We start from the raw sequence: 27,954 nt of genomic DNA, 5'->3' as shown, positions 1-27,954 counted from the left end.
GACATATTCTGCGTGATTATATCGGGACATGTCAGTCAGTCAGGACACTCTAATAGTGTCTGCTGTTTAAAGTATCCAAAAGAAAAGTGTCTTCAGTTTGTTGCACTTTATTTTGTTGGTTTTGTGTGGACTAATGCCTTGCTGAATAGGCCAAAATGTTGTCAATTATTCAGACATTTGTTTTGACAACTTAAAATGTAAAAATTTACACATGGAGTTGGGTTTTAACAGTGCCTTAAATATGAATTCAACAGAAAGTTTACTGTAAACCACAATAGGTCTACCTTTGAGGGAAAAATGGTAATTAAAGCACAAGCTATAGACAAACGTGCTATTTATGTCTGTATGTAGGCTATGTATTTCTTTATTTGGTCTATTCCTATTATTATTATTGTTATTATCTTACATTCGAATTGTAATATAAATGCCATTGGTGTGCACCATATAGCTATTTTATTTTCACACTGGAGCAATATTCTCCGTAGACATCAAATGTGATGAATAATATTTATCGACGCAGCGTTTTTGCACATCCGGACTAATAAACACCGCCGAACCACAGAGGAGATTTATTCTTTAAAACGGTTTAAATTATGAATTAATCGGAAGGTCACAAACAGATCGTTTCTACACACTGAACACACACATTCACCGCATGTGGCTTTGACATCATGTCCGCGCTCCCGCGAACGCGCGCGCCCCCTAGCGGGCGTCAAAGCGCCCTGTGACGTCACTTCAGCACCGTAGAGGAGAAACAGCTCCTTCCGCTCGACTAATGGACCCGAATCCGTGATCACGCAATTCAGCCGATGGGGCTCGATCCGGACCGGATGAAATCACGTCGACCCTAGAGAAAAGCACGCGCGCACGAGGATAGAGGAGAACGCGCTGAGAGACAGCATTTACCGCGGAACCGAGAGGACAACATCGGATCCCACCCGTCACTTGACAACGCGACAACAGCATCCTCCAGAGATACGGTACTGCTTGATCATCTACAGCCCAAATATGAAGCGAGCTTCTCCGCGACGCCTCGCTCGGGGCAGCCGTGGAGAGCGCGCGAGGCACGAAAAGCGGCTTTAAACGCCAGCGGGAGAGATGTGATGTGTGTATGCGTGTGTGTGTGGTGTGTGTAGCCGTGCAGTGTTTGTGTGTGTTTGATGCTGGGAGCGCATCCTCTCTTCACTCGTTGCGGTACTTTACGCGGCTCCTCGGCTCGACGCGTTCACACGCGCCATTGACGCCAATGACATCACATCTGAAAGAACGCGTCCGTTCACTGCGCTTCCACGAGCGCGTTTGTGGGAAGCTTTTGATTGTACACGCATAATAGTGTAATTACACGACGCGCGTAAAGAGTCGTGTCGTTGTGGAGCGCACGCGCGCCGTAAGAACGCGTGTGTTTGTTATGCAATTTTGTCATATTGTGCAGAGAGCGACGTGACGCGAGCGCGAGCGTCGGTTCGCACGGAGGAGCGAGCAGAAGTGCAGCGTTTTTCGTAGGACACGCTCATATTCAGAACGTATTTCATGCAGTTATACAATAGATTCGGTAATGTTATTGCTGGCACTGGCGTTGCAGTACGCAGGGCCAGCCTGTGGGATTGTGGGTAAATGACAAATAACATGTCCGTGAATGTATATAAATATAGAAGTGCATGTTCAGGTTGAACAGTCCACCTAAATAGTACTGTGACAACGAATTAGAAAATGTTTAATATGAGGTCAAACTTCTGTGTATAACAGATATATTGTCGAATTAGAAAAATGGTTTGAAATTGTTCTAGCTTAATATTTATAACTTCAGTGTGAACTACCCACTTAACCATGTAGAACATCTATCTAGTCCAACAAAATCAGTGTAAACAAAAAGTAGTGGAACAATAACATTGTAAACAAAATAAACCAGGGCTTACACAGAAACACAATGCCTAAAAATATAACAAAAGACCCCTTATAGATTGCTATAGGTAAGTTTTTTTTTTTACTGATGTGCAGACGAATTGCTCACGTTTGAAGTCTTTGCTCAAATTATTCCTGAGAACACATGATAACTCTTATCTCCGACTCTTATCTCCGATAGTGTGTTAAACACAGTCATCTTTTAGCAAGCTTTTCAGAGATTGTCATTTGGGACCCAGGACCACAAAACCAATTTTTGAAATTGATTTATAATTTCTACATCATCTGAAAGCTCAACCGATAAGCTTTCCATTGATGTATGGTTAGGATTCATCAATGTTAGGATAGGACAATATTTGGCCGATATACAACTATTTGAAAATCTGGAATCTTAAGGGGTCAAAAAAAAAAAAAAAAAAAAAAAAAATACTGAGAAAATAAATAAAGCAATGCATATTCCTAATCAAAAATTAAGTTTTGATATATTTATGGTAGGAAATTTACAAAATATCTTCATGGAACATCATCTTTATTTAATATCTTTATGATTGTTTGGCATGAAAGAAAAATCGATAATTTTTACCCATACAATGTATTGGCTATTGCTACAAATATGCCTGTGCTACTTACGACTGGTTTTGTAGTCCAGGGTCAGATTTTAAGTTATTAGTTGTTTGATAATAAAAAAAGAGCTTATCTTTTACTTAATGTTTTTTTTAGAGTTGGCACTATCTTCTGCACTGCACAAATTCAGTATAGCCCGAACAAAAAACATTCTCGTGTCTGTTGTTATATTAAGACTATTTTATGCACATCTCCTCATGGGGCCCCAACTCCACCACCTAAAGCAGTGGTTCTCAACCAGGGGGCCCACAGCCCACTAGAGGGCCTCCACAGCTCTTAATGACTGAGTCATTAAATCATTTATTTAACTGATTCGTTCAAAAGAGCTGATTCATTCAGTAACGATCCAAGTGACTGTTTTTATGAATGGCTCAGTGAATCATTGATTTGCCTGATTTGTTCAAAAACACAGGTTCATTCAGAAACAAAACAGAACACTGCTGTATGTTGCTCGGAGAGGCACAACAGTTCTGCTTTGTTTAGAACTATCACCGTCTGTGAAAAAGAGCAAAATATCGTCAGTATTGACAATGTTGTGTCTAAAATGCCATTTAATATTAACTTGAACTGTTGTATAAAATCACAATCGCTGACATAAAGTGCCATTGTGCTACGGGCGACCCGTGTTCGATTCCCAACTTGAGGACCTTTCCTGAATACCCCCACCTTTGCTTCCTGTCAATTCTGATCTGTCCTGTCACAATAAAGGCAAAAATGCCAGAAAATAGATTTTTAAAAAAAGAGTAACTGATGCACTGACAGAATACATTCTTATAGAAAGATATTATGAAGTAGAAAAGTGATCTTTGTGCTTCTAATTAGTAAAATGAAGTGCAGAGTTGGGAAACACTCACTATTTAAGGTGTGAATTCTACACAGCATTTACTACACAAGGCACAGCAGGGAGGTTGCAGCACTCAAAGACTCTCTTGTAATGTTTTGCATTTGCTTTAAATGATGTACTGCAACACATACAACATTACTTATGGTAATACCATATTGACCATGCTACCGTTTAAAAAATATAGCGGCATCACCAGTATTTTGTATCATGATACTACATATAACCCTAAGAGACACAAACTGCTCAGTATCCACACTTAAAGAATGGTTTTATTTTTCATTCAACCGGCCAGGGACCGGAATTAGACAATTTTCTGCATAATCAGCCCGGCCGGTCAGTATGTCGAGTGAAGAAGACACAAAGTTCGTAATTTATAATATGTGTAGGGTCAAAGTAAACCATGGTGGAACCACCACAGGGCTTGATTAACGCTTGCCTGGGTCAAGTAGACGGGACTGATAATAAATTTAGCCTATGTTGTGCCAGATGAGGTTTGTGCAGCCTGAGTGAGTGAGCGTGAGAGACTGTGCAGAAATCAAAACAAATGAGCACAAAAGCACACACAGAAAAAGTTACAGATGCATACTGCAGTAACAAAAAATTATATATATATATATATATATATATATATATATATATATATATATATTTCTAATATATGATTTAGGTAAGCAACTTTACACAACCAACATGTTTCCCTAAATATCAACATGATTGCAATGTGACATTGATTTTATTCCGTAGTAGTTCAATAAACAAGAAGTTAATATTAAGTGACTTACATTTTAGACACAGTATTGACTGTTTTTGCTCTGTTTTGCTGACAAAAATAGCTCTAGTCAAAGAAAAACTGTATAAATGTCAAACAGTCATTTGCCACCACCTGCTGGTGATTTTTAAAAGCATCATTGCATTTTTCCAGCATTTTTATATTTGTATGTTTAAAAAATATTTAAAACATTAATCTTATCGAGCAAGCAAACAATTAAGATCCGCACACGGTTACATGCCAGGCATATATCTTAATTGTTTGCTTGCTCCATGTTTATTTGGATCTACGCACCGGACCAGCTTGGGTTCTAGATTCTGGGCATTTGCCGCTGCACCGTTTCTGTGACTTTGAAACATTTTATCTTATAAAATTCTTTATGCATTTGCAGTTAGGGATGGGCGATATGGGCTTAAAAATTTATCACGATAATTTCTGGTATTATTGCAAGAACAATATCATTGACGATAATTCAGGGAATCCTGTTATCTTTCCTACTTTTACCCAAAATAGAGCATAACTGAGTACACATGTACAATGTAATGACTGTTTAATTCACGGAAAGCCAGAGGGTGCCCTTGTGCAGAAACTCCACATATGCTTTATAGCAGAAGTAATAGTACTGACAACGCTCAAGGAAATCTCTAATCGAGGTATCGCTGTAGCTGAATAAAGCGCAGATAGAGAAATTTTAACTGAGGAAACTTGACAATAAATGTACAATTGCTGCAATATGTCTGTGTTCTTCAAGCAATCTTGGTTATTTTTATAAGGATAAAGTATATTTATAATGCAATGCTAATTGACATAGCTTTTATAATACTATAAAATAGTATGATTATAGCCTCATTCTGTGATATGAAGCCACGTTTCTTTTTTATTCAACCGGCCAGGAACCGGAATTAGACGATTTTCTGCATAATCAGCCTGGCCGGTCAGTATGTTGAGTGAAGAAGAGATTTTATTTTTATTTTTTTATTGCATTCAGTGTGAACAGGACTGATAATAAATTTAGCCTATGTTGTGCCAGATGAGGTTTGTGCAACCAGAGTGGGTGTGTGAGAGAGACTTGTGCAGAAATCAAAACAAATGAGTACAAAAGCACACAAAGAAAAAGTTATAGATGCATACTGCAGTAACAAAAAATTATATATATATTTCTAATATATAATTTAGATAAGCAACTTTTTCACGTCTGATTGTAAAAGGTTATTTCAAACACTTGACTATGTTATAAAGTTAATTCAGAGAAAAAGCATGTCAATAAATTATATCTTTGTTGGACGTGTTTGTAAACAGGCTCATACACTTGCAAAACTGTAACGAACATGTGCTACTGTGGACTTTATCGTTATTATCGTGGGTAGACTAATTCTTAATGTGGGGAAAATTTTTACCGCTAAATCGCAAACGATAAGATATCGCCCATCCCTATTTGCAATTTTGTGGTGTAAATGGATGTATGTCACCTCAGCTTCATTGAACGGTCTGTGTAAATACATCTAATGCCACTTCAGGTGCAGCTTCTGTTTCCTCTGTAGTGGAAAGATGGAGTTTGTTAATACTGATTTAATTTGAATGGTGACAGCAACAGTTGAGTTACTCTACAGTTTCTTATTATTGTAACTGAATTAAATGACAATGTATGAATTTGATGTGAAAGATGTCACATTTAATAAGGCTAAAACAATGCCTATTTATAAACATAGTGGGAAATGACATCTGTTTTGTTATATATGGCAACTCATTTTTAGTTAATTGTTATTTCTATCTCTTTCTTGTCACAGAGCACTTTATTTTGAGGGTTGTTTAAGTGAGAGAATATCTGTAACTTAGTCCAGATTGGGGGAATTGTAATGTTTAATAATTTCATGTATTATGTAAATAATTTTTGCACTGAAAAAAAAGTATAGACTTTTGTTTGTATATGCTGTCAACTATAGTTCACACTTACAAAAAAATTGGAAATCCCCATTGGCCAAAAAAAAAAAAAAAAAAAAAATTGCAATCAGTGCATCTCTAGTGTTTTGCTGTGTTTGATGATTCTGAATGGATCTGCATGTAGTATCTATAAACGGTCAGGTCAATGCGGCTGGCTAATCGTCTTTGGCGTCTCCGTGTGGTCTTGTTTGGAATTGCAGGTTGACTTGTGCTTGTTTATTTAAGTGACCATATAATTGAGCAGTGTCAGTACTTTTAAATTGTAAAAAATGACTGCAGTGAAGAATTCAGGAGCTGTTTGATTTTGTTTAAAAAAGTTATAATTTAGCAAAGTGTGGGGTTATAAAGTATAGCTTAAATCTGCAGTGTTTGCAAAAAAAGCTGAAGGTTTAAATCTGTCTTGAATTTATTATCTTTTTCAATAATAATATGCAGCCGAAGTGTCATAACAGAAGAAATCACCAGTACAATATGGGATAGAGGCCCTGCAGTGTTGATTCAGAGAGAACATTGAGAACCATTGATCTGTAGGATGTGCTGGCCCTGAAAATCCTGCTGGTCATCACTATTTTTCTTATCAATTAGAGAAATATCATTTGTGTTAAGTAACAATACACAGAAATATCAGGCAGATTCACTGGCCAGTATTTGGTCATTTTAACATTAGGATCATCGGCTCATAACTGCGGCTGCTTGTCTGATCAGTTTTTGGGTCACTGAGTCCCACGATCCAGTGCTTCTCAGTCCTGATTTGTAGGGATGTCATATTACTCAATATAATATCGAACCGTTCAGTACGACATCCACGGTTCAATACACGCTTGTGAATTGCGGTTTTTCGTTTTTACATTTAAATAACGTCCTTATTTTATTTCTCTCGGAATTTGCTGTATGTGTGCCCGCAATTTCACGTGCTGAAATGAGCGAACGCTTCCCCGCTTATATTTGAAAAAGCAACACACGCAGAGCATCTTCCATTCTAATGCAATGATAAGCCTTTCTAAACCTGTTGTCCAACAAAAGTTATAAAAACAAATGTTATAAAAAACATTATAACTTGTTTTTAATTCACAACATCAGTCAAGTGTTTGAAATAACTTCTTTATGTGATCTGATGTGGATTCTCATCACAGAATGAGGCAGACAATGAATTCTACTCATATTCAATGTATGCCGATTATCAGTGGCTAATAAAAATACCCGAGATGGCTTGAAGAACACAGAAAAACCATATATTATTGCAGACGAGTGTTTATTGTCCTTACATTTCGTCATTCAAAGCGTTTAACGTTATATTTTGTTTTTAATAAGTTACAGCAATAATGATGCTTTTATCCATATTAGAGAAGCTAGAACGGAACGTAATCAGTGATACTTCTTTGACGCATATGTGACTTTACCAGTATGAATGAAACCCATTCTATTTTGCGTAAAAATCAAAAAAAAAAAAAAAAAACCTCTCTCATAAGAAAAAATAAGCAGACATATACTAAACCACGTTTTTCTAGTGTACATTGGTTTACAGGAGTATTTTGTTAATTTCTTCCAAAAAAAAACCCACACTGAAGTGGCAGGATATCAGAACCGAACCAAACCGAAAACCGTGGTTAAAAACCAAGGTGCGTATTGAACCGTGGACTAACTGTATTGTTGCATCCCTACTGATTTGTATCATCAGATGATCAGTAGAGGCTCCTAGACCTTGTGCGAATTTTGCACCCTTGAAAGCCAAACCAAAGGTTCCAAATGAAAGTGAGCAACTGATCATCTGATGCTCACTACAAGGACATCATATTACCATTTATGATGATTTTGCTCACATTTAACAAAACCCCACCAATTCACTCTCAACAAATTAGAATACTTCATAAGACCAATAAAAAAAACATTTTTAGTGAATTGTTGGCCTTCTGGAAAGTATATTCATTTACTTTATATGTACTCAATACTTGGTAGGGGTGATCAGTCTGTGGCACTGCTGAGGTGGTTTGGAAGCCCAGGTTTATTTGACAGTGGCCTTCAGCTCATCTGCATTTTTTGGTCTCTTGTTTCTCATTTTCCTCTTGACAATACCCCATAGATTCTCTATGGGGTTCAGGTCTGGTGAGTTTGCTGGCCAGTCGAGCAAACCAACACCATGGTCATTTAACCAACTTTTGGTGCTTTTGGCAGTGTGGGCAGGTGCCAAATCCTGCTGGAAAATGAAATCAGCATCTTTGAAAAGCTGGTCAGCAAAAGGAAGCATGAAGTGCTCTAAAATTTCTTGTAAAAAACACAGTGGACCAACACCAGCAGATGACATTGCACCCCAAATCATCACAGTCTGTGGAAACTTAACACTGGACATCAAGCAACTTGGGCAGTGAGGATTCCAAATGAAATACAAAACTTGTTCTCATCTGAAAAGAGGACTTTGGACCACTGGGCAACAGTCCATTTCTTCTTCTCCTTAGTTCAGGTAAGACGCCTCTGACGTTGTCTGTGGTTCAGGAGTGGCTTAACAAGAGGAATACGACAACTGTAGCCAAATTCCTTGACACGTCTGTGTCAATGGATGTTTGGTGGCTCTTGATGCCTTGACCCCAGCCTCAGTCCATTCCTTGTGAAGTTCACCCAAATTCTTGAATCAATTTTGCTTGACAAGCCTCTCATGTCTGCGGTTTCTTTCGGTTGGTTGTGCATCTTTTTCTTCCACACTTTTTCCTTCCACTCAACTTTCTGTTAACATACTTGGATACAGCACTCTGTGAACAGCCAGCTTCTTTGGCAATGAATGTTTGTGTCTTACCCTCCTTGTGAAGGGTGTCAATGATTGTCTTCTGGACAACTGTCAGATTTTCAACATATGTAGTTATGTTATGCTATTGCTATTGTAAGAACAGCTAATGGATTAATGGATGCTGCTCTGTGCTGTCATTACATTTTTCTTAAAGATAAAGAGGAAATGACGTCTTTTATTTCTCTCTTCACCAAACACTCACAATACAAGACACAACTGTTCCCACTTCAAGCTCACGGCTGATATGAGAGCCATCCAAGATGTGCTATGCAGGGTGGAAAACTGCTGCCTATAGCCCTATAGATCACACATAAACTGTGAGCAAAAACATTTCAGTCAGGTGTCCATATTTGCAGTCTTTCCACTGGCAGCGTGAGCAGAAGAGCTCCATAAGCAGCACTGAGTGGATAGATAGTGCCTATTTTTGCCACGTGGCTTATGCCCAACTCTAGAAAATGAAAGCATCAGGAGATAATAAATAAAAAATGGAAAAAATGAAAAATAAGAAAGTAGACTACTGAAGCAACACTCTTTACTGTTGTGATGTACAGTAAATGCATCATCTCCCTCATGTATATGTTTGCTATTAAAGATGATATTTAAGGTTGTATCACAGAAATAGCATCATTTTCTGTGTGGAGCTGTTACTCTGTTCCGCAACAAGTCAAAGGTGCAGTGTGAAACAGGCTGTAGTGTCGATGCAGCCCTGTCAAAGTTCAATGTAATAGTCTGAGTCAAATAAAGTGTCCTTAAGGTAAAATAATATTTAAGGACATCATTTATCTGCATATGTTGTGCTGGTCTTGTCATGGACTATGCCGTCATTTTTCTGCCTCAGTTCTTTGTGTGCAATGGGATATTTTGAGCACAAAAAGTATTTCACACATGCGTAATTTGTAAAGCAGTGCTTTGTTTGACAAAGAATCATTCTGGGCATGTTGCCCAGGTTTATCTGTCTGAAGTAATAATGGTTGTTTTGAAGATGTTATGAATAAAAATAAATAAATAATTACATAAAAATCCCCTTCCAGAAGTAAAATCCCATTCATTTTCCTCAAAGGGGCATTTGTTTTTAATGATAACCTTTTAAAGACAGCCCTGCTGTGAGCCGTGTAGTTGTTAATCAATGGTATTTGCATTTGTTGAATCCAGCAGCTTACATCATTTAAACTTGTTAGAACTTATTGTTAAAAAAGTTTTTTAAGCTTGCGTTTAACAGGCGATTTCCTGGTGAGAAACTACATTACCCAAGATTCTGGAGTGAGTTCTCCACCAATCAAAGAATTGCTACGAGCAAATCAGGTCAGAAGAGCTCTTTAGTTCCACCAGCTCATATGAAGCAAATAATGTAGAGTCAGTTTCCCTATGCTCTCAAACTACTGGAATATATGCATATTTTGCAATAAGTAAAAAAAACTGTTTATATAAAATCAGCATATTTAAATTTGTAGTTTGTAGTTTTTAATTCATGTCATTCACAGTTTAAGTAACTAGTAAAGTAGCAAATTACTTTTTAATTGACAAGAAAATATCTGAGTTACTTTTCAAATAAGTGACGCCAGTTACTTTTCCTCCCATTTATTGATTAAAAGCTCTCCTTTTCCCATGTTGAGAGAAATCGGTTGTAAGATATTAGTTTTAGAATGAATGTGAACATGCATTAATTCATCTCACACACAAAAAACAGATTCAGTATTCCTCAAAATGAATAAAAATAGTGAAATTCAACTCAGAATATTGACGCAAACCTGCAATAATTTAATGTTAAATAATACAAATATCCTTTATGCATTTAATACCATTTTATTAACCGATGTCTTTGCTGCCGACCTTCAATGATCCAATTCAACCATACTAAAAAGCAAAAATTACTCAAGATAATCAATCTAATATTTGTTTTCTTTTTTTTTATATTGCTGAAGAGTTGATATTTTTTTCTTCTGTGGTCTGCTGTACAGACATGAAAAGGCTTTTACATTTGCCAAAAATAGAAAAGTAACGCAAAAGTAACGTAACGCATTACTTTCCATAAAAAAACGTAATTCGTTTTTTTTTTAGGGAGTAACTCAATATTGTAATGCATTACTTTTAAAAGTAACTTTCCCCAACACTGTTGTTATTCTTCTCGTTATTTCCCTATGGTGGCTTATGAATCGGAAGTCTAATCCATAGACTTACTTCCACATAAGGAAGCTGGAATTGTATCAAAATGTGAACATCAGCTCACCCAGATAAACCTTTTCCATGTTCAAATTTTTCTTCTTGATTTCTTGATTTTCTTTGCAAAATAATACTTCTTTAAATTTCACATGCTAGGGCTGGGCGATATGGCAAAAAATTAAAATCTTTTTTTTTTTTTTCAGAATGTTTGACTGACTCTCAATTTTTTACGATTTTTAATGAGTCAACATGAAAATGTAACTACAATTTGTTTCAAGTAACTTGTTCTTTATTAACCCTCTAGTTAAAGAAAATTCTATTCCAAATGCACTATATATGAAATTGTCAACATGATGTAAATGTCAAACAAATGACTTTACACAAAAGATGCATGAACTACAACTACATATTGTACAAACTTGTCTCATACATATTATATGTTCAGAAATAATACGAGGAAAATGTTGTTTTAAAAGTCAAGGTAACTCAAATTCAAAATGACGGAAGGTATACATTGGGGAAAAAAAAATATTTGATCCCCTGCTGATTTTATATGTATCTGTATCAGTCTATAATTTTAACGGTTGGTTTATTTGAACAGTGAGAGACAGATTAACAACAACAACAACAAAAAAAATCCAGGAAAATGCATTTAAAAAAAAAGTCATAAATTGCATTATAAATAGCATTTTGATGCGTGAAATAATTTGACCCCTTCGCAAAACATGACTTAGTAGTTGGTGGCAAAACCCTTGTTGACAATCACAGAGGTCAGACCGTTCTTGTAGTTGGCCACCAGGTTTGAGATTTTGTCCCACTCCTTTTTGCAGATCCTCTCCAAGTCATTAAGGTCACCTTAAGGAACCTTCAGCTCCCTCCATAGATTTTCTATGGGATTAAGGTCTGGAGACTGGTTAGGCCACTCGTGGCTATGGCACTTTCTTGAGCAGGGGGACCTTGTGGGTGCTGCAGGTTTTCAGTCCTTCATGGTGTAGTGTGTTACCAATTGTTTTCTCGGTGACTATGATCCCAGCTGCCTTGAGATCATTGACAAGATCCTCTTGTGTAGTTCTGGGCTGATTCCACATCGTTCTCATGATCATTAAAGTTTCACAAGGTGAGATCTTGCATGGAGCCCCAGACCGAGGAAGATTTACAGTTATTTTGTCTTTCTTCCAATTGAGAATAATGGCACCAACTGTTGTCACCTTCTCACCAAGCTGCCTGGTGATGGTCTTGTAGCCCATTCCAGCCTTGTGTAGGTCTACAATCTTGTCCCTGACATCCTTGGACAGCTCTTTAGTCTTGCCCGTGGTGGAGAGTTTGGAATCTGATTGATTGCTTCTCTGGAGAAGATTTTAAGAGAGTGCCCCTAATCTCAGCTCAGTACATGTATAAAAGACACCTGGGAGCCAGAAATCTTGCTGACTGATAGGGGATCAAATATTTATTTCATTCAACCTTTTGGAAATGCATTTTTCTGGATTTTTTGTTGTTATTCTGTCACTGTTAAAATAATTTTCCCCCCACTGCAACACCAGTAGACTATTGTTAACTATTACTGTAAAAATGATGAACAGCAGGTTTCAGCCTGTCACCATGATGCAAACATGAAATATCAGACACAGTAGTAGTTCTTTAAAGGCTTTTTTTATTCGATTGTGCCTCTTTTTTGTTTATTCTGTGAAACAGCATTCTAAAAACGTGGCGCTTAATATAAAAGAAGTTCACTTCACTCCCATCTTGTTACATGTTTTTTCTATTCCCTATTCCGCCCGCATCACATCTTTGTCAACACGCGTTCTGTCAAAGTGCATTCTGTGTGAATGGCGCCTAGCGATATAAGCGCATCACATGAGCGTCATGTGAGCAGTTAATTACGTGCGCTGACATGCGGTTGGATCTTTCTTTCTCTTTAATGTTATCACTGCTGTATTGTCAAAGTGTATAATTCTAACGTTTAGTAATATTTCTGTTCAAAATCGTGATTTCTTGGTTTCTAAAAAATAAAATAGTGGCAAAACATTAAATTCAATTTAATCGATAAAATCCGAAAAATTGCCCAGTCTTAACCAGTGCAGAGGGTAACTTAACTTTTAACTTTTTTTAAGTAACTAGTAAAGTAACGAATTACTTTTGAAATTGAGTTACTTTTTCAAATAAGTAACGCCAGTTACTTTTTTTCCCCATTTATTGATTTATTGACAAGTCTCCTGTCGGAAAATTGTGAGTAAACATGATGTTACTGTATTCTAGACTAAATGTGACATGCATTACTTCATCTCACTCACAAAAAACAGATTCAGTATTCCTCAAAATGAATAAAAACAGTGAAATGCAAACTCAGAATATGACGCAACCCTGCAATAATTAAATATGTTAAATAAAACAAATATTCTTTATGCATTTAATCCCATTTTATTAACCAGTGTCTTTGCTGCTGACCTTCGATGATGCAATTCAACCATACTAATAAGCAAAAATTACTTTAGATAAACTAACATTTGTGCTTCATTTTTTTTTTATAGATGAAGAGTGATCTCCTGCATAAATGTACTTTTCTTTCAGCCTGAGGTGAATTCATTTCACTTTTGGTGTAAAAGGAATTAGAATTGTTTCATATTAAGAACAAAGAAGCAAGCCCTGCCCACATTTAAAAAGTAACACAAAAGTAACGTAATGCATTACTTTCCATAAAAAGTAATTTAAGTAACGTAATTAGTCACTTTTCCAGGGAGTAACGCAAAATTGTAATGCATTACTTTTAAAAGTAACTTTCCTCAACACTGGTCTTAACACACACATACAAAACACCTTTTTGTGCACTCAAGATATCCTGTTGGCATGCACAGATTTGTGGCATAAAATTAAGACCATATTGGACTTACCTTGCTGTGTGAATGTAGCATCGCACAAAAGCAAATGTTTTTAAAAAATAGTGGTGTTGTAACGCTCTGTTCACTGTTAACTGTGAGTACTTTATTACACAATTTGGAGACTGATAACAATGTGTAGAATTCAGCTGCTCATATGATCTCCACCGGTTGGTGGAGAGAATGGTGTTGGAAGAAGCAGCTGGAAGGACTGAGTTAACTTGTAAATGTGTGTTTTTTACTTTTTCCAACTTACATTTTTTGAGGACACTAGTTATGGTGCCTTGGCAGCCTGTCTGAAATCTGTTTGCTCAGGTGAATGCTTCCTTGTGTTGTTGGTTACAATGCTTTTTCTCAGTACTTATGGCTTGTGTTGTGATTACTTTCTCCAGGTGTATTGAAGAGCAGCGGTGCTACAGAGTGAGTGGTGAGGGCCACTTTCCTTAAGGGTGGGTAACGCAGTGGGCCACCCTCACCCCTTCTGCCCCCATGGCTTGTGTCCATGAGCAACATGCCCCTTCCCCGTCCCTCTCAGGGTTCAGCACCCCCCTCTCCGAACCCCCCTTCTGTCGGCCTGATTCGGAGGTGCCGGCAAGCACGCCAGACACCGAACTCACCCCGACCCAGTGCGTCCTCCGTAACGTGCTCTCCATCGACCCGGTCGGGGGCGGCAGCGGGACTCACACCCACAGCAACAGCCCCACCCTGAGCGACGAACCCGCCAACTTCTCCAACAGCGTGCTCAAGCTGCAGGAGGGTGGGGCCGAAGGCGGAGCCGTGCGCAACCAGTCTGACAGCTTCCGGCTGCAGGCAGGTGGAGGAGGCTTTCTGGAAGGCTTGTTTGGATGCCTAAAGCCAGTGTGGACGATGATCGGGAAAGCCTACTCGACAGAGCACAAGCAGAGCCAGGAGGGTGAGTACAGCAGTCGCAGAGCGTTGGGGTGTTTTAGCGTCTTTTTGGATGGAGATAATGGAATGTCTCTTTCAGAATCCTGGGAGGTGCCGTTCGAGGAAATCTCTGAGCTGCAGTGGGTGGGCAGCGGAGCGCAGGGAGCTGTTTTCCTGGGCAAGTTTCATGGTGAGGAGGTGGCTGTGAAGAAAGTCCGAGACATCAAGGAGACTGAGATCAAACATCTGCGCAAGCTCAAACACCCCAACATCATTACCTTCAAGTGAGTTAACGCCAACCTGCACACCAGCAAACATTATAAATACTATACATATTATAGTGCCATTCATTCTAAACAACAGTTAGGCTGTTATAAAGGTATAAATTTGTTTGAAGCAAAACTGAAACAGAAACCAGTGTTGGGCTCATGCGCCACTTTCATTCGGCACAAATCCCATTGTTTCCATATTGACGATATAGCCTAACATTTATTTGCTAAACTGTTTTTTATGTAAACAAGCATTTGTACTTCACCTGTATCCCAATGTCTGCATAAAACATCATCCTTCATGTGCACAAACAACTTAAACTGAGCCAAGGAAATTGTTCTGTGTTTGGTTGACTGCCTTTTAGCTTGATGATGAATAGACTGCGATGTCAAGTTAGCAATGCTAAAACCGCTGTGTACGCTTTGCTCATGTTTTGAGCACTTAATGTTAAATGCATTGTATAAGTGACTTTGGAACATAAGTTGCAGCACATTTCAGATGAAAAAATCATGGCTTATATTCTAAACAAGATGATATGGTTATATTTAACTTTTTGCTAGCCCATAAGCACTGCCTTCATCAGCAAATGACTGACGTGATCATTTAAGTGCAAACCTCACCTTGTAGCCAATTTCACTGGTCAACTCAATCATATGGTCGCCCGTTATGGATTCAGTTCAGAAAAATCATATATGGATCCACTTCAAACAATAACACTGTCTATCATAAAGTTCTGCTGATGCTAAACCAAGGTTAAGGCTATGGTGTAGGTAAAGATTAGAGAACAGTATTTATGATATGACCAATGAGAAGTGGCTGCAGATCCCTGATCATTACAAGAGATGATATTCAACAAACTCAACACAGGCAAATCAACCATCACCCATCTGAATCAAGTATTTAATTATGCGTCGTATCATGTGTCATACTTAGACAGATTAAAACTGTAGCTTGACTATGCAAAAACTCCCTGCGGATGGATTGTAACTCAATTATAACCGTAAACATACTTGATGCATCAACACCCAATTCTGAAGATTCTCTGAAGAAATGAATGGAAACTGCCTGTCCCATGTCACAAAATTAACATTTCATAAAATCCAAAAAGATGATATTACATTTACTACATAAAAAAAAAATATTTATTACATTTATGTGAGCATTATCAGTTCCTAATTGAAGGCTACTTCTGAGAGTTTTTGCCTAAATGTTATGGTATGTATTCCAGAAAGCAGGTGATGTGACTTAACTGGGTAAATATCAAGGGCGTAAGTTTGCTTTTGGCATTGGTGGGGACATAAAAACAAAAAACTCCTTTTTCTGTCTGTATGCTTTATATAGGGAGCTAATAATAGCCACAGATTGTGCTTTCTCTTTTTGTTTGCTCTGTTTTGTCAAACACAGTACTAACTCATCGATGCAACTTTGTTATTTCCTGAAGTGCACTTCTATATTAACTGTTTTGGACAGCTACTACATTCTGCCCATGTATTAAATGCGCGTCCTTGAAAGCAGGCAGTTGTCTAACGTAGCATATTTACTTCAACTTCTTAAATAATATCAATGGTATGTCGTTTTAGATGCGTCCAAAATGACAAAAACATATATTTAATTGTTTGATCAAAATTATTGCTAGGGACAGTTTGGCAGGGTTGTTTTTGAGGGTTCATTTACTTTAGGGGATTTCAGCAAATATAGTATGTTTTATAAGCAATTTCATGCAAATGTCAACGATGGAAAAAAATGAACAAAACCCTATGTATTTTGTGCATTTACAGTGGAGATTAATATTAGGAAAATTTATAAACACTTACTTTTGTTCAGAAATAATGTAATCTTGATCGTTCAAGATTTGAATAAATTGCAGTTGTCCTTTTTTTTTTATTATTTATTTATTCTCAAAGGGACAATGCACATTAATTAACATAAGTAAACAAGTCTACTATGTAAATGTGCCAGATTTAGCCATTCAGGCTTATTTTCATGTGCAGTCCCTGGCAGGTTGATGTAAAAAAAAACAGTCCACAAATACACAGAAAACATATATTTCAGCAAAAAAACAAAAAAAAAAAACAAAAAAAAAAAAAAAACACATACACAACCAGAGGCAAACAAGAAACCACTACTTCAAATTATGAAGACATGATTGATTATCCAGTAACCACCCTTTTATCGATTTAGAAAAAGAAGCAAAAGATGTAATATTTCTTGGTTCTATAGGTATAGTATTCCAGGTATGTACTGCTCTATACTGTAAGAAAATGCTGACTGCCCAAAAGCACTTCTTCTGTGTGGTATTATACAGTGCCCTCTAGTAGTGGCTCTAGTAGATCAATTAGAATTTTGCCCACTAAATTCATTAAGTGTGGGTGGAGCCATATCATGCAAAATTTTATACACAAGTAAAATATCAGCAAATTTAATCATATTTTCCTAGCTTAAAAACCCATATTTAGTTACAATTTTAGAGTGATGATATGAATTTGACCTTTTTTTCAATATTTTCAAAGCCTGCTTATGCACCTTATTTTTCCCATAAGAGTGGGTGCAGCCATTTGTAAATTTTTTGTGTCTGGCTTCTGGTCTCATCCACTTCCAGCTATTTTTAGCTGCACAAAAAGCTTGTTTTGCTGCTTGATATTGCAAATTGGTGTGTCTTACCATACTATTTTAATATATTATCTTAATTATGAATACACTGGTTTGTAGTGCAAACTGTTTTACCGTTTACTGCACTTAGATATTCTTCTCGTTATTCCCTATGATGGATTATGAACCGGACGTCTAACACATTACCAGGAAACAGCTTACTTCCGCATTGAAAAATAAGGTGGATAGAGTCTTTCTATATTGATTGTAAAGTAGTCCCACCTGTCTGTGTCCAGCTGGTGAGACAATAATTTATGTGTGAAAAGTCAATAGTATTAATGTATAACTTTGAAGCCTCAGTGGTTAAATTATTCCTAATATGTCTAAAATTTGCCAGATTAAATTTAATTGTACTCACAACTTTATTAACTTGTTTCTTAAATGTGAGTTGTGAGTCAAGTATTATACCTAAATATTTATGCTTCTATCAAAACATAATATGGACTAGTGTCTGTAAATATTAAGCTGCAAAAATACTATATATATCAATCCTGCATGTTCTGCAAGTTTTTGTGTTAATGAATAGAGCAGACACGGCTTTTGTTTACTACACACATACTGAAGCATGTGACACTCACAGTGTTTTCAGACTGTCGTCTGAGTAAATATGAGTACATGAACACATGAACATGATTTCTAGAACTGCTCTGAAAGTCACTTCATGAACATTTTACCTTATCTGCGAGAGCGATCCAAAAGCATACGAAGCAGTTTGCTCTCTATAGCCCTCTTGGTCCTGCGCAGAGCCGCGATAAAGTCGAACACTCGTTACACTCAGAGATGTGGCTCACACGTGAGGCTGTAGCGTGAAAGCATTACAACCCCCTTAGATGTAAGGCTACACTGGTGCGTTTTTGTTTAAAAAATGAAAACAATCCTCATCCATACTGGCATTTCAGAAAAGATCTTTGTCCATACTACACGACCAAAAGTATCTGTTACATGATCATTCACGCACACTGTAGCATGATGCTACATAAGACAATAAATACGATTTATATTCCACTTTTACTCAAAACTCATTTTAAACCACGAGCGAGTATTTGTGATAACTTCTGTTTGCTGCCTAATGTGTGTTTTGGCCATGTAATCTTGTTGAAATATGTTATGTCCTTTGAGTCAGACAGCGATTGCAGAAGAGAGAAGGCATATAACGTTATACATACTGGCAGACAGTGCTGGAAGGTGCTAGTGCTTGTCAGATGTGTAAGCTGAAAACATTTTGAGCTTTATTAAAATTATTTTCACTGATTTATTGTGTTGGATATATTTTGTTACTTTGTGCAGTGGTTCAGGAGTCTTTGAATCTGTATAAGTGTCAATAAGCTGAAAAAAATATTTTGAGATGATGTAATCCTGTTAAAATTGATTTCATAAAATTGTTATCGAAAAAGTGTCGTTCAGGAATTGGTCTCGGGGTATCGGTATCAGCATCGATATCAATATAGAAAAATTTTGAACGATACCCAACCCTAATAGGCTACAAACAGAAACTTAAAGGCCTTCACAGCAACCCGTCGAAATAAAAGTTTGGGTTAACTTGAAGAAACTGTGACAGAAATATTACTTCATGTAATGATAGTAATACTCCTAATACTAAAATTATTTAGTTTTATACTCTAACCAGCACTTACACACATCATCAACACATCTCTCCTCACAAGCACTTTCCCCACTGCATTCAAGTAGGCTCGGGTAACCCCACTGCTCAAAAAACCTACATTAAACACTTCACTTATAGATAACTATAGACTGATCTCTCTCCTTCCATCCATAGCAAAAACACTCAAATGAGTCGTTTTTAACGAGGTATCACTATTTCTCTCACAGAACAGTACATTGGGTGCTAACCAGTCAGGTTTCAAGAGTGGCCACTCAACTGAGACTGCACTACTGTCAGTAACTGAAGCCTTGCGGATTGCAAAAGCTGATTCCAGATCATCACTCATTTTTCTGGATCTTTCTGCTGCTTTTGACACTGTGAGTCATCAGATCCTCCTGTCCATCCTCTCATCGCTGGGCATCACAGGGATTCCACTTTGCTGGTTTAAATCCTGTCTCACAGGTAGGTCTTTCAGGGTGGCTTGGGGAGGGGAGGTATCCAAAGCACATCATCTGGCCACTGGGGTTCGTCAGGGATCAGTTCTTGGACCCCTCCTCTTCTCCATATACACTACATCACTGGGGCCCATCATACAGGCACATGGCTTCTCCTACCACTGTATGCTGATGACACACAGCTCTATCTTTCATTTCAACCAGATGATCCAACGGTAGCTGCACGGATCTCAGGCTGCCTGATGGACATCTCGGCGGGGATGAAAGAACATCACCTACAGCTCAACCTGGAAAAGACTGAGCTCCTTGTTTTCCCTGCCACTCCGACTCTACAGCATGATTTCACCATCCATTTAGGTTCATTAACAATTACCTCATCAAGTTCTGTCAGAAATCTTGGTGTAATCTTTGATGACCAGCTGACTTTCAAAGACCATATAGCTAAAACTGCTTAATCTTGCAGGTTTGCATTGCACAACATCAGAAAAATCAGGCCCTTTCTAACAGAGCAGGCCACACAACTTCTTGTCCAGGCCCTGGTCATCTCTAGGCTGGACTACTGCAGTGCTCTTCTAGCCGGTCTTCCTTCATGCACAATCACACCTCTACAAATGATTCAAAATGCAGAAGCACGACTGGTCTTCAACGAGCCCAAAAGGGCCCATGTCACACCTCTCTTTATCAGCCTGCACTGGCTCCCAGTTGCGGCTCGCATCAAATTCAAGTCACTGATGCTTGCTTATAGAGCAGCCACAGGCTCGGCGCCCGCCTACCTCCACTCACTGCTACCAATCTACACTCTCTCCAGAAGTCCGAGATCCACCAGTGAGCGACGCCTCATTGTACCATCACAAAGAGGCACAAAATCACTTTCCAGAACATTCTCTTACGCCGTTCCTGGCTGGTGGAATGATCTTCCCACCGCTATCCGGAATGCCAACTCCCTGACAACTTTCAAGTGACTGCTGAAAACTCATCTTTTTTGAAACTCTTTATTCTACTCTTTTCCCTTTCTAGCTTGTACTTATCTGAACAATGCCTGTTTTATGGTATTATGAGCACTTCCTAAGTCGTTTTGCCTCTTTAGGACAAATCGCTTGATGTATTCCCCACTTGTAAGTCGCTCTGGATAAAAGCGTCTGCCTAATGAATAAATGTAAATGTAAATATATTATCAAAACAATATTCTTTAAGGAGTATTTACCAGAAATATTACTTAACAGAATTTATTTAGCAGAAAAATGTAAATACACAGCATTTCTGGAAAAAAAAGAAATAAATAATATTGTTGTTTAATATTGACCATACACCATTTAATTAAAATGTCCACTTATTCTTTAATATCTGGCCATTTCTTTACAACAGAAATGCAACAACCACTGTAATTTCTTGAATATGTGGACATGAAAATGTGTAAACTTTTATTTTGAAATTGCGACAAACAGTTAGTATATTGAGAAAGATATTGATGTATTCTCTTGCATTTGTTATGACTTGATATTGAAACCAAATGTCCTCAAGATATGCGCAGTGAATGGCGCAGTGTGTGGCTGGTCAGGATTTTGTCTCAATCTGCTGTGTGTGTGTTTGTGTTTCAGGGGCGTGTGCACGCAGGCTCCGTGCTATTGCATCATCATGGAGTACTGTGCGCAGGGCCAGCTCTACGAGGTGCTGAGGGCCGGCAGGAAGATCACGCCGTCCCTGCTGGTGGACTGGGCCATGGGCATCGCAGGCGGCATGAACTACCTCCACCTGCACAAGATCATCCACAGGGATCTCAAATCACCCAAGTATAATGCTGCTTTAGCCTTATTAGCTTAAACCCTTGTCTGTACCAAATCACACAACTGTATTTAGAAGCATGAGCAAACCGAATGTGTATTTTATACTCAGACTTGTCTTCTCTTTGTCAGTATGCTGATCACACACGACGACCTGGTGAAGATCTCAGACTTCGGCACATCTAAGGAGCTCAGAGACAAGAGCACCAAGATGTCCTTTGCAGGCACTGTGGCCTGGATGGCGCCCGAGGTGATTCGGAACGAACCCGTGTCTGAGAAAGTGGACATCTGGTACGATCATTCGAAATCATTGGGTCTGGCAGAATTTCATGTTTCATTGTTTCATAAAAGATTCATAGGGTACATATTCTTGCTCCAGTGTACTCATATGCTCCTTTTACGGTATGTAAGGTACATTGTCAACCTTTTGAGGGTGCTGCCTTACACTGAAACAAAAAAAAAATCAGTAAAATTCTAAACAGGTGCTAAACAGGCAGCTGTACAGTTTTCTCTGTTAAGGAACTTACTGTTGACCAAATAACTGTATATCTTCTGCCAGTTTGTGCTGGTCTGTAAGGGAAGTTTTAAGGGAGGCTGATATGTAAATGAATGGTGGTCATAGACTTTCACAAGCAGAAGATGTCCTCAGGGGTTAACAAAAGTGAGGCACGTCATCCTGACAAACCCTCTGTGACTGTATGGCAGTGTAAAAATGCCACATCGTCTCATATGATCACAAATGTTGGCGTGTTTCTCAAGTCTTCTGAATAAAGTGCTATCCATAATGAGCCTAATTTACAACAAATGGAGCTGTGTTTACATAGAAAATCCAAGAAATAGCACACACTAATGTCCAGAAGAGAGTGAGGAGATGAATGCAGCTGTCAGTAATGTGATCCGTGGCGTCTGCAGGTCGTTCGGTGTGGTGCTGTGGGAGATGCTGACCGGTGAGATCCCGTATAAAGACGTGGACTCCTCCGCTATCATCTGGGGCGTGGGAAACAACAGCCTGCAGCTTCCTCTTCCTGAAAGCTGCCCTGATGGCTTCAAAATCCTGCTTAGACAGTGCTGGTGAGAAACAAAGGAAGAAAGAAAGTGTGCTTAATTGTATTGAATGTGCACTTGAAATAGATTTTTAACTGTATTGCAGATAATATAATATGAATAAAATAAAAACCCACTTAAGAGCACTTACAGAGAGATACACAGTCATGACTATGTTTCTTAACACGACTTTTATAACGTGCTGTTTGTAATAATGTCAAATAAAAAGTTTGACACTAAAGTGCATTTTAATTGATTAAGTTTTAATAATCTTTTGTTGTGTTTCAGAAAAAAGTACACCGTGGTGTGTTATTTAATATTACGTTCATTTATGTAGCATAAATGTACAAAATTGCAACTTCCCCATTAAAAAAAATTCTAATAACAAATACATGACATGGTTCAAAAAAAATTACGTTAAAGTATATTTTAGTTTATCACAAATGCTTGTCAGTACACTTTAAACATATTTCAAAAACAATAGAAGTAATTATAACATTATAAGTGGGTCAGAAAAACACTCAATATAAATGTAAACTAATGCAATTTCAATGCAATTCACTGTCCAAAAATATTACATTCAATTCATACTTAAAGTGCATGCTGAAGTACTTTTTCACAAGGGAAGAAAGAAAGAAGACAAAAGAGATTTATGTGGAAATAGATTATCTCTATGCAAAATGACAAGGACAAGATGCAATAAGCATAGAACGTTTAACTGACGGGTAATGGTTTGTAAGTGACTTTTGTAATGCTAATATGTGTGTGTAGGAACTGCAAACCCAGGAACAGGCCGTCGTTCAGGCAGATTCTGCTGCATTTGGACATCGCGTCTGCAGACGTGCTCTCCACCCCACAGGAGACCTACTTCAAATCTCAGGTGAGACACGCATTCATGTGTAGCGAAACAAAGTATGTACTTTTGTTCGCCTAAGCTAAATATGTCTAGTCATAAAAATGGCCACTGCATGACTTCCCTTGAGAGCAAGTACACTATGGCAAACGTATTTCAAAAATAATATACTTTTATAGATACTTTGTTTTAAGATGTCCTTGTTACATGTTACATCTACTTACTATTATAATAACTATTAATTATGCATAATTACATGCAAGTAAGCCTAAGCCAAACCCTAATTCTAACCCTAACCACATAGTACATGTAGTTAATTAATATTACTCAGTACTTAAATGTATAATTACACTGTAACGAGGAAACCTTAAAATAAAGTGTAATCGTAATTTCATATAACCTTTATTCACTTTGAAATGTTGTTAACTGCTAAATGTATTCATAAGCATTTATGGTACTTTAAAATCATTTCTATTGAAACATTTGTCATTCATTTTTATATAAATGTCATTTCAAATGTAATCTATATTAACTATATTACTGATTTAAAATGTAAGTAAAGTACTTTTTTGTGTGTCACTCAATATCCACCAGATGCCGCTGTGAAACAGTACTTTTAGCTCAATACAGTTGCCAGGACACATCACAATGATTTTATCTACTATGTACTTACATTTTTAATAAATTAATCATTTGGTACAATGCATGTATTGTTTTACATGCATGTTCTTACATTGTACTCATTTTAAAAAATACCTGCATGTAATTACATTACATAAATACACTGATGACCCACATACCACAAAACCTGTCCCTAAACTTACCTGTATCCCACCTCAATAGCAGCAAAAGTGTTTTGCAATACAATATTAGCACAATAAGTACAAAAGTGAGTGCCACATCATTAGCACTTTTAACAGTGTTGTTAAAGCACTCTGATGCTGATTTGAGATCTCTGTACGTGATTGCAGGCCGAGTGGCGTGAGGAGGTCAAGCAACACTTTGAGAAGATCAAGTCAGAGGGCACATGTCTTCACCGTCTGGATGAAGAGCTGATCAACCGTCGACGAGAGGAACTCAGGTCAGTGACAGATACGTGCACAAAATACTGTCCTGCAAAAATCAATAATAGAGCCCATCACCAGCAACTGCTTATAATCAAGCTGTATTTAGTAGTGTTGGGTATCGAGAACCTGTTCCATTTTGGAACCGGTTCCAAATTTCCAAGAACCTGGTATTTGAAGACACATGCATTCCGATTCGCGTTTTATTGCAATTTCAAAGTTTAAAATCAAGCCATGTAAGCACAGGAAGGGAAGCTTTTGATTTAAATTTCTGTACCTGTAATTTGTTTAGTTGTTTTTATTTATGCTCTAGTGTAATGATCAGTCCACTGAACGGTACAGTTTTATTGAACAGTGTGTACTATCCCAAATACAAACAAAAGAAGACTTGACTTGACAAAGCTTGACTTGGCATGAAACAGACTTGACTTGACAATGGCTTGACAAAAAGAACTCACTGAACAGCAGGTTACAACATCGATACACGATAAGGAACAATGGCTACATGAGGGCTATTTATATCAAACAATGAAGGTCACATGACAAGAACCAAACAATGAGAAACAAGACACATGACTAAGACAACTAATGAGAACATGACACATTGAACAAGGGAACCAATAGCAGGGAAAGGAAATAACATGACTAGACAAGGACCATGGCAAAACTTTTAAATAAAAGACATGAAAACTTGAACATGTAACAAAACCCAAACACCACGTTGTGTCTTGCTAATTTAATTTATTTTATTACTGACTGTTCTGTAGGCTGCTGATTTTTGCTCATGCTATTCAGCTGCGACAGAAAGCTTTGTAAAAATACAGAATAAAAATGTTTGACCTAATTTTGATTGACTTTTTAATGTTACTGGAATCGAAACTAGGAGTTGTTAAGAATCGGAAACGATAAGCAGAATCGGAAACGATAAAATTCGAACGATACCCAACCCTAGTATTGAGATTAAAAAATTAAATGAAGAATTTGGTTTGCACTTTATTTTTTTAGGCTGTCTTTGTTACAGTGTAATTGTACATTTAACTACTGAGTATTATTAATTACAAACGTACTTATGGGTTGGGATTAGGGTTAGATGCCTGTAAGATGATTACAGGGTTAGATGATATGATATGATATGACTAAGTACATGTAACAAGAACAAGAAGAAGAAGTGTTAAATGTATGTATTGCATTTTATCACAGCAACCTAACTAGTTTTTTGACTGAAACATGCTATTATGATGTAGTTCTACAGGAGATATTTGATGAGGAGATATGTTGTGTAGTTGTTTACACAGTAACTGCATTATAAGAATGAGAGAAGAAATAAAGCAGTGGACATTTGCAATGTGACCTTGTGTCTATTAAAGGATTGTTACTGAGCATGACGTCTGTCTGACTCATTTTAACAGGCATGCTCTTGACATCAGAGAACACTATGAGAGAAAGCTAGAGAGAGCCAACAATCTGTACATGGAGCTCAACGCCGTGATGCTGCAGCTGGAGCTCAAAGAGAAAGAGCTGCTCAGGTACAACACACACCATACATCTAAAACATACACATATAACACTTCTTTTAACCCATTTACTATGACTGTATAACAATTATTATGATTTTGTGATTATTATTAAACCTAAAATTTAAATAAGATAAGAACTATTCCATAGTAGGCAATCAAATTTTTGTAGATGGATGCAAGTTTTCAAAGTCAAGTTACTAAACTAAGTTCTATTATCAATATTGCCACATGCAGTGCATTGAGGAAGTACAGATGCTGCCTTTAAAAAGGTGAAAACAGAAGCTTGCAGACATGCTTATTGTAAATAAATACATTTGTTGTGCGTCACTCAATATCCACCAAATGGTGCTTTGAAACAGTATTTTGTAGCTCAACAGGCAGTTGCCTGGCCAGATTACACTGCTCTTGGTTACTTCGTTTCTTCTTTGATCAATCTTTAATTGTAGATGATTGCATTATATGTTCAACACAGAATTAACACTCCTTGATAGTGTCTGATAGTTTGCCAACTGAACATTTAATGCTATGATTTCCAGAAAACAAAATAGCCACAATAAAACTTTGAATGAAAAGTTATTTTTACTTATAAAATAAAATAAAATAAAATAAATTAAACAAAATAGTCTGCACCAATAACCTACAGCGCTTTTGCACTACGGACGTCCCGACTTCGAATCCCGACTCGAGGACTTTTCCCGATCCCACCCTTACCTCTCTCCCACTTCGCTTTCTGTAAATTCTGATCTGTCCTGTCAAAATAAAGGCAAAAATACTGAAAATATATATCGTTAATAAAATAACAATAATAATAATAAAACAAAACAAAAAGAGAAATAAGGATGCAATTGGGAGGGGAAAAGAGACTAAGTTATATATTAAAAAGACATACTGCATTCACTGTAGCAATGAAGTCTTGTTCATTATCAGGAATAAAGCAGACGTATTGCTCCACCAGTATAAAGAGTCATGAACCACCACAGAGAAAGATAAATCTAGACAGAGCTCCCAATCTGTCAGTTCTTTCTTTGTTCAGGCCAGGTGACCTCTCCCATGTTTAGGCCCTGTTTTGTGCCCTGTTCTGTGCCCTGTTCATTGAAAGGGATCCTGGAATTTCATGTCATGTTACTTTGAGATGATTACAATTCAGCCTGATCTGCTTCTGATATCTTCATTTACAACACGATGAAGTGCTAATGTTGCTGTGTTATTGATAAAGAAGGGAACAGTGTCTGGATAAGAAATATCCTGGTCTCTTCAAACATCACCCTTCAACCACAGTGGACAAACTCATCAAGAAGAGAAGTGTCCCTCAGAAACTTCCTCCTCACGGCAAGAGGTAAGAACAGACATCGACCACTTCACACTGGTTCTTGTTTATTAATAATTATCTGGATTGATTGCATTTATACCCACAGCAGAACTTCTCACAAATAATTAATTTCTGCCAAATTCACAACACGTTCATACAGGCATTAAATTGTTCTTAAGCCTGTTCTATTGTTAATGAATGTGGAGTACATTAAATAAGCAACAACAAAGGTTAGTCATTGCGACCCAGTGTTCAAAATCACTGGGTACAGTTACATAATGTATAGAGGTTTTGTTATGTGTGTGAATGCATGTTTATGTATAAAACAGTCAGCACAGCAACAGTATGCATGAAGTGCAGTAGTTCAAATACAAGCAAGCATATGAGTAGTTCCAGTTTCACTGTAGTTTATTTAAAAAGTCCAAGGCACATAAAATATGAACACGATTAAATATACAGTACTGTGCAAAAGTCTTAGGCCACTAGTATTTTCATCAGCTAAAAAATGGTTTAAAGTCAGTTAAAGTCTGTCTTGTGTTGTAGCGTGTCAGTAGGAAATATCAGATTACATTTCCAAACATTCATTTTGCCATTAATCGTAATAATCCAGTGAGATTTTTGTTTGCGCA

At 37.5% G+C, this 27,954-nt stretch overlaps 1 protein-coding gene across 1 annotated transcript in view; it reads left to right on the top strand.

Annotated features, from left to right (window-relative positions):
* Nucleotides 1-734: 734 nt before the first annotated feature.
* map3k12 (mitogen-activated protein kinase kinase kinase 12) overlaps nt 735-27,954 on the top strand; it is a 36,026-nt gene continuing 8,806 nt past the window's right edge. The window contains exons 1-10 of the mRNA XM_051119713.1: nt 735-980; nt 14,285-14,805; nt 14,881-15,064; nt 21,356-21,547; nt 21,671-21,829; nt 22,451-22,609; nt 23,354-23,462; nt 24,407-24,516; nt 25,909-26,025; nt 27,233-27,352. Coding sequence (XP_050975670.1) covers nt 14,382-14,805; nt 14,881-15,064; nt 21,356-21,547; nt 21,671-21,829; nt 22,451-22,609; nt 23,354-23,462; nt 24,407-24,516; nt 25,909-26,025; nt 27,233-27,352 — 1,574 coding nt within the window. The 5' untranslated portion in view covers nt 735-980; nt 14,285-14,381. The remainder of the gene's footprint in view (nt 981-14,284; nt 14,806-14,880; nt 15,065-21,355; nt 21,548-21,670; nt 21,830-22,450; nt 22,610-23,353; nt 23,463-24,406; nt 24,517-25,908; nt 26,026-27,232; nt 27,353-27,954) is intronic.

This window comes from Labeo rohita, chromosome 9 (assembly GCF_022985175.1).
Source record: "Labeo rohita strain BAU-BD-2019 chromosome 9, IGBB_LRoh.1.0, whole genome shotgun sequence".
In the NCBI taxonomy this organism is placed as follows: domain Eukaryota; kingdom Metazoa; phylum Chordata; class Actinopteri; order Cypriniformes; family Cyprinidae; genus Labeo; species Labeo rohita.
This window is presented reverse-complemented; position numbering and strand designations above follow the sequence as displayed.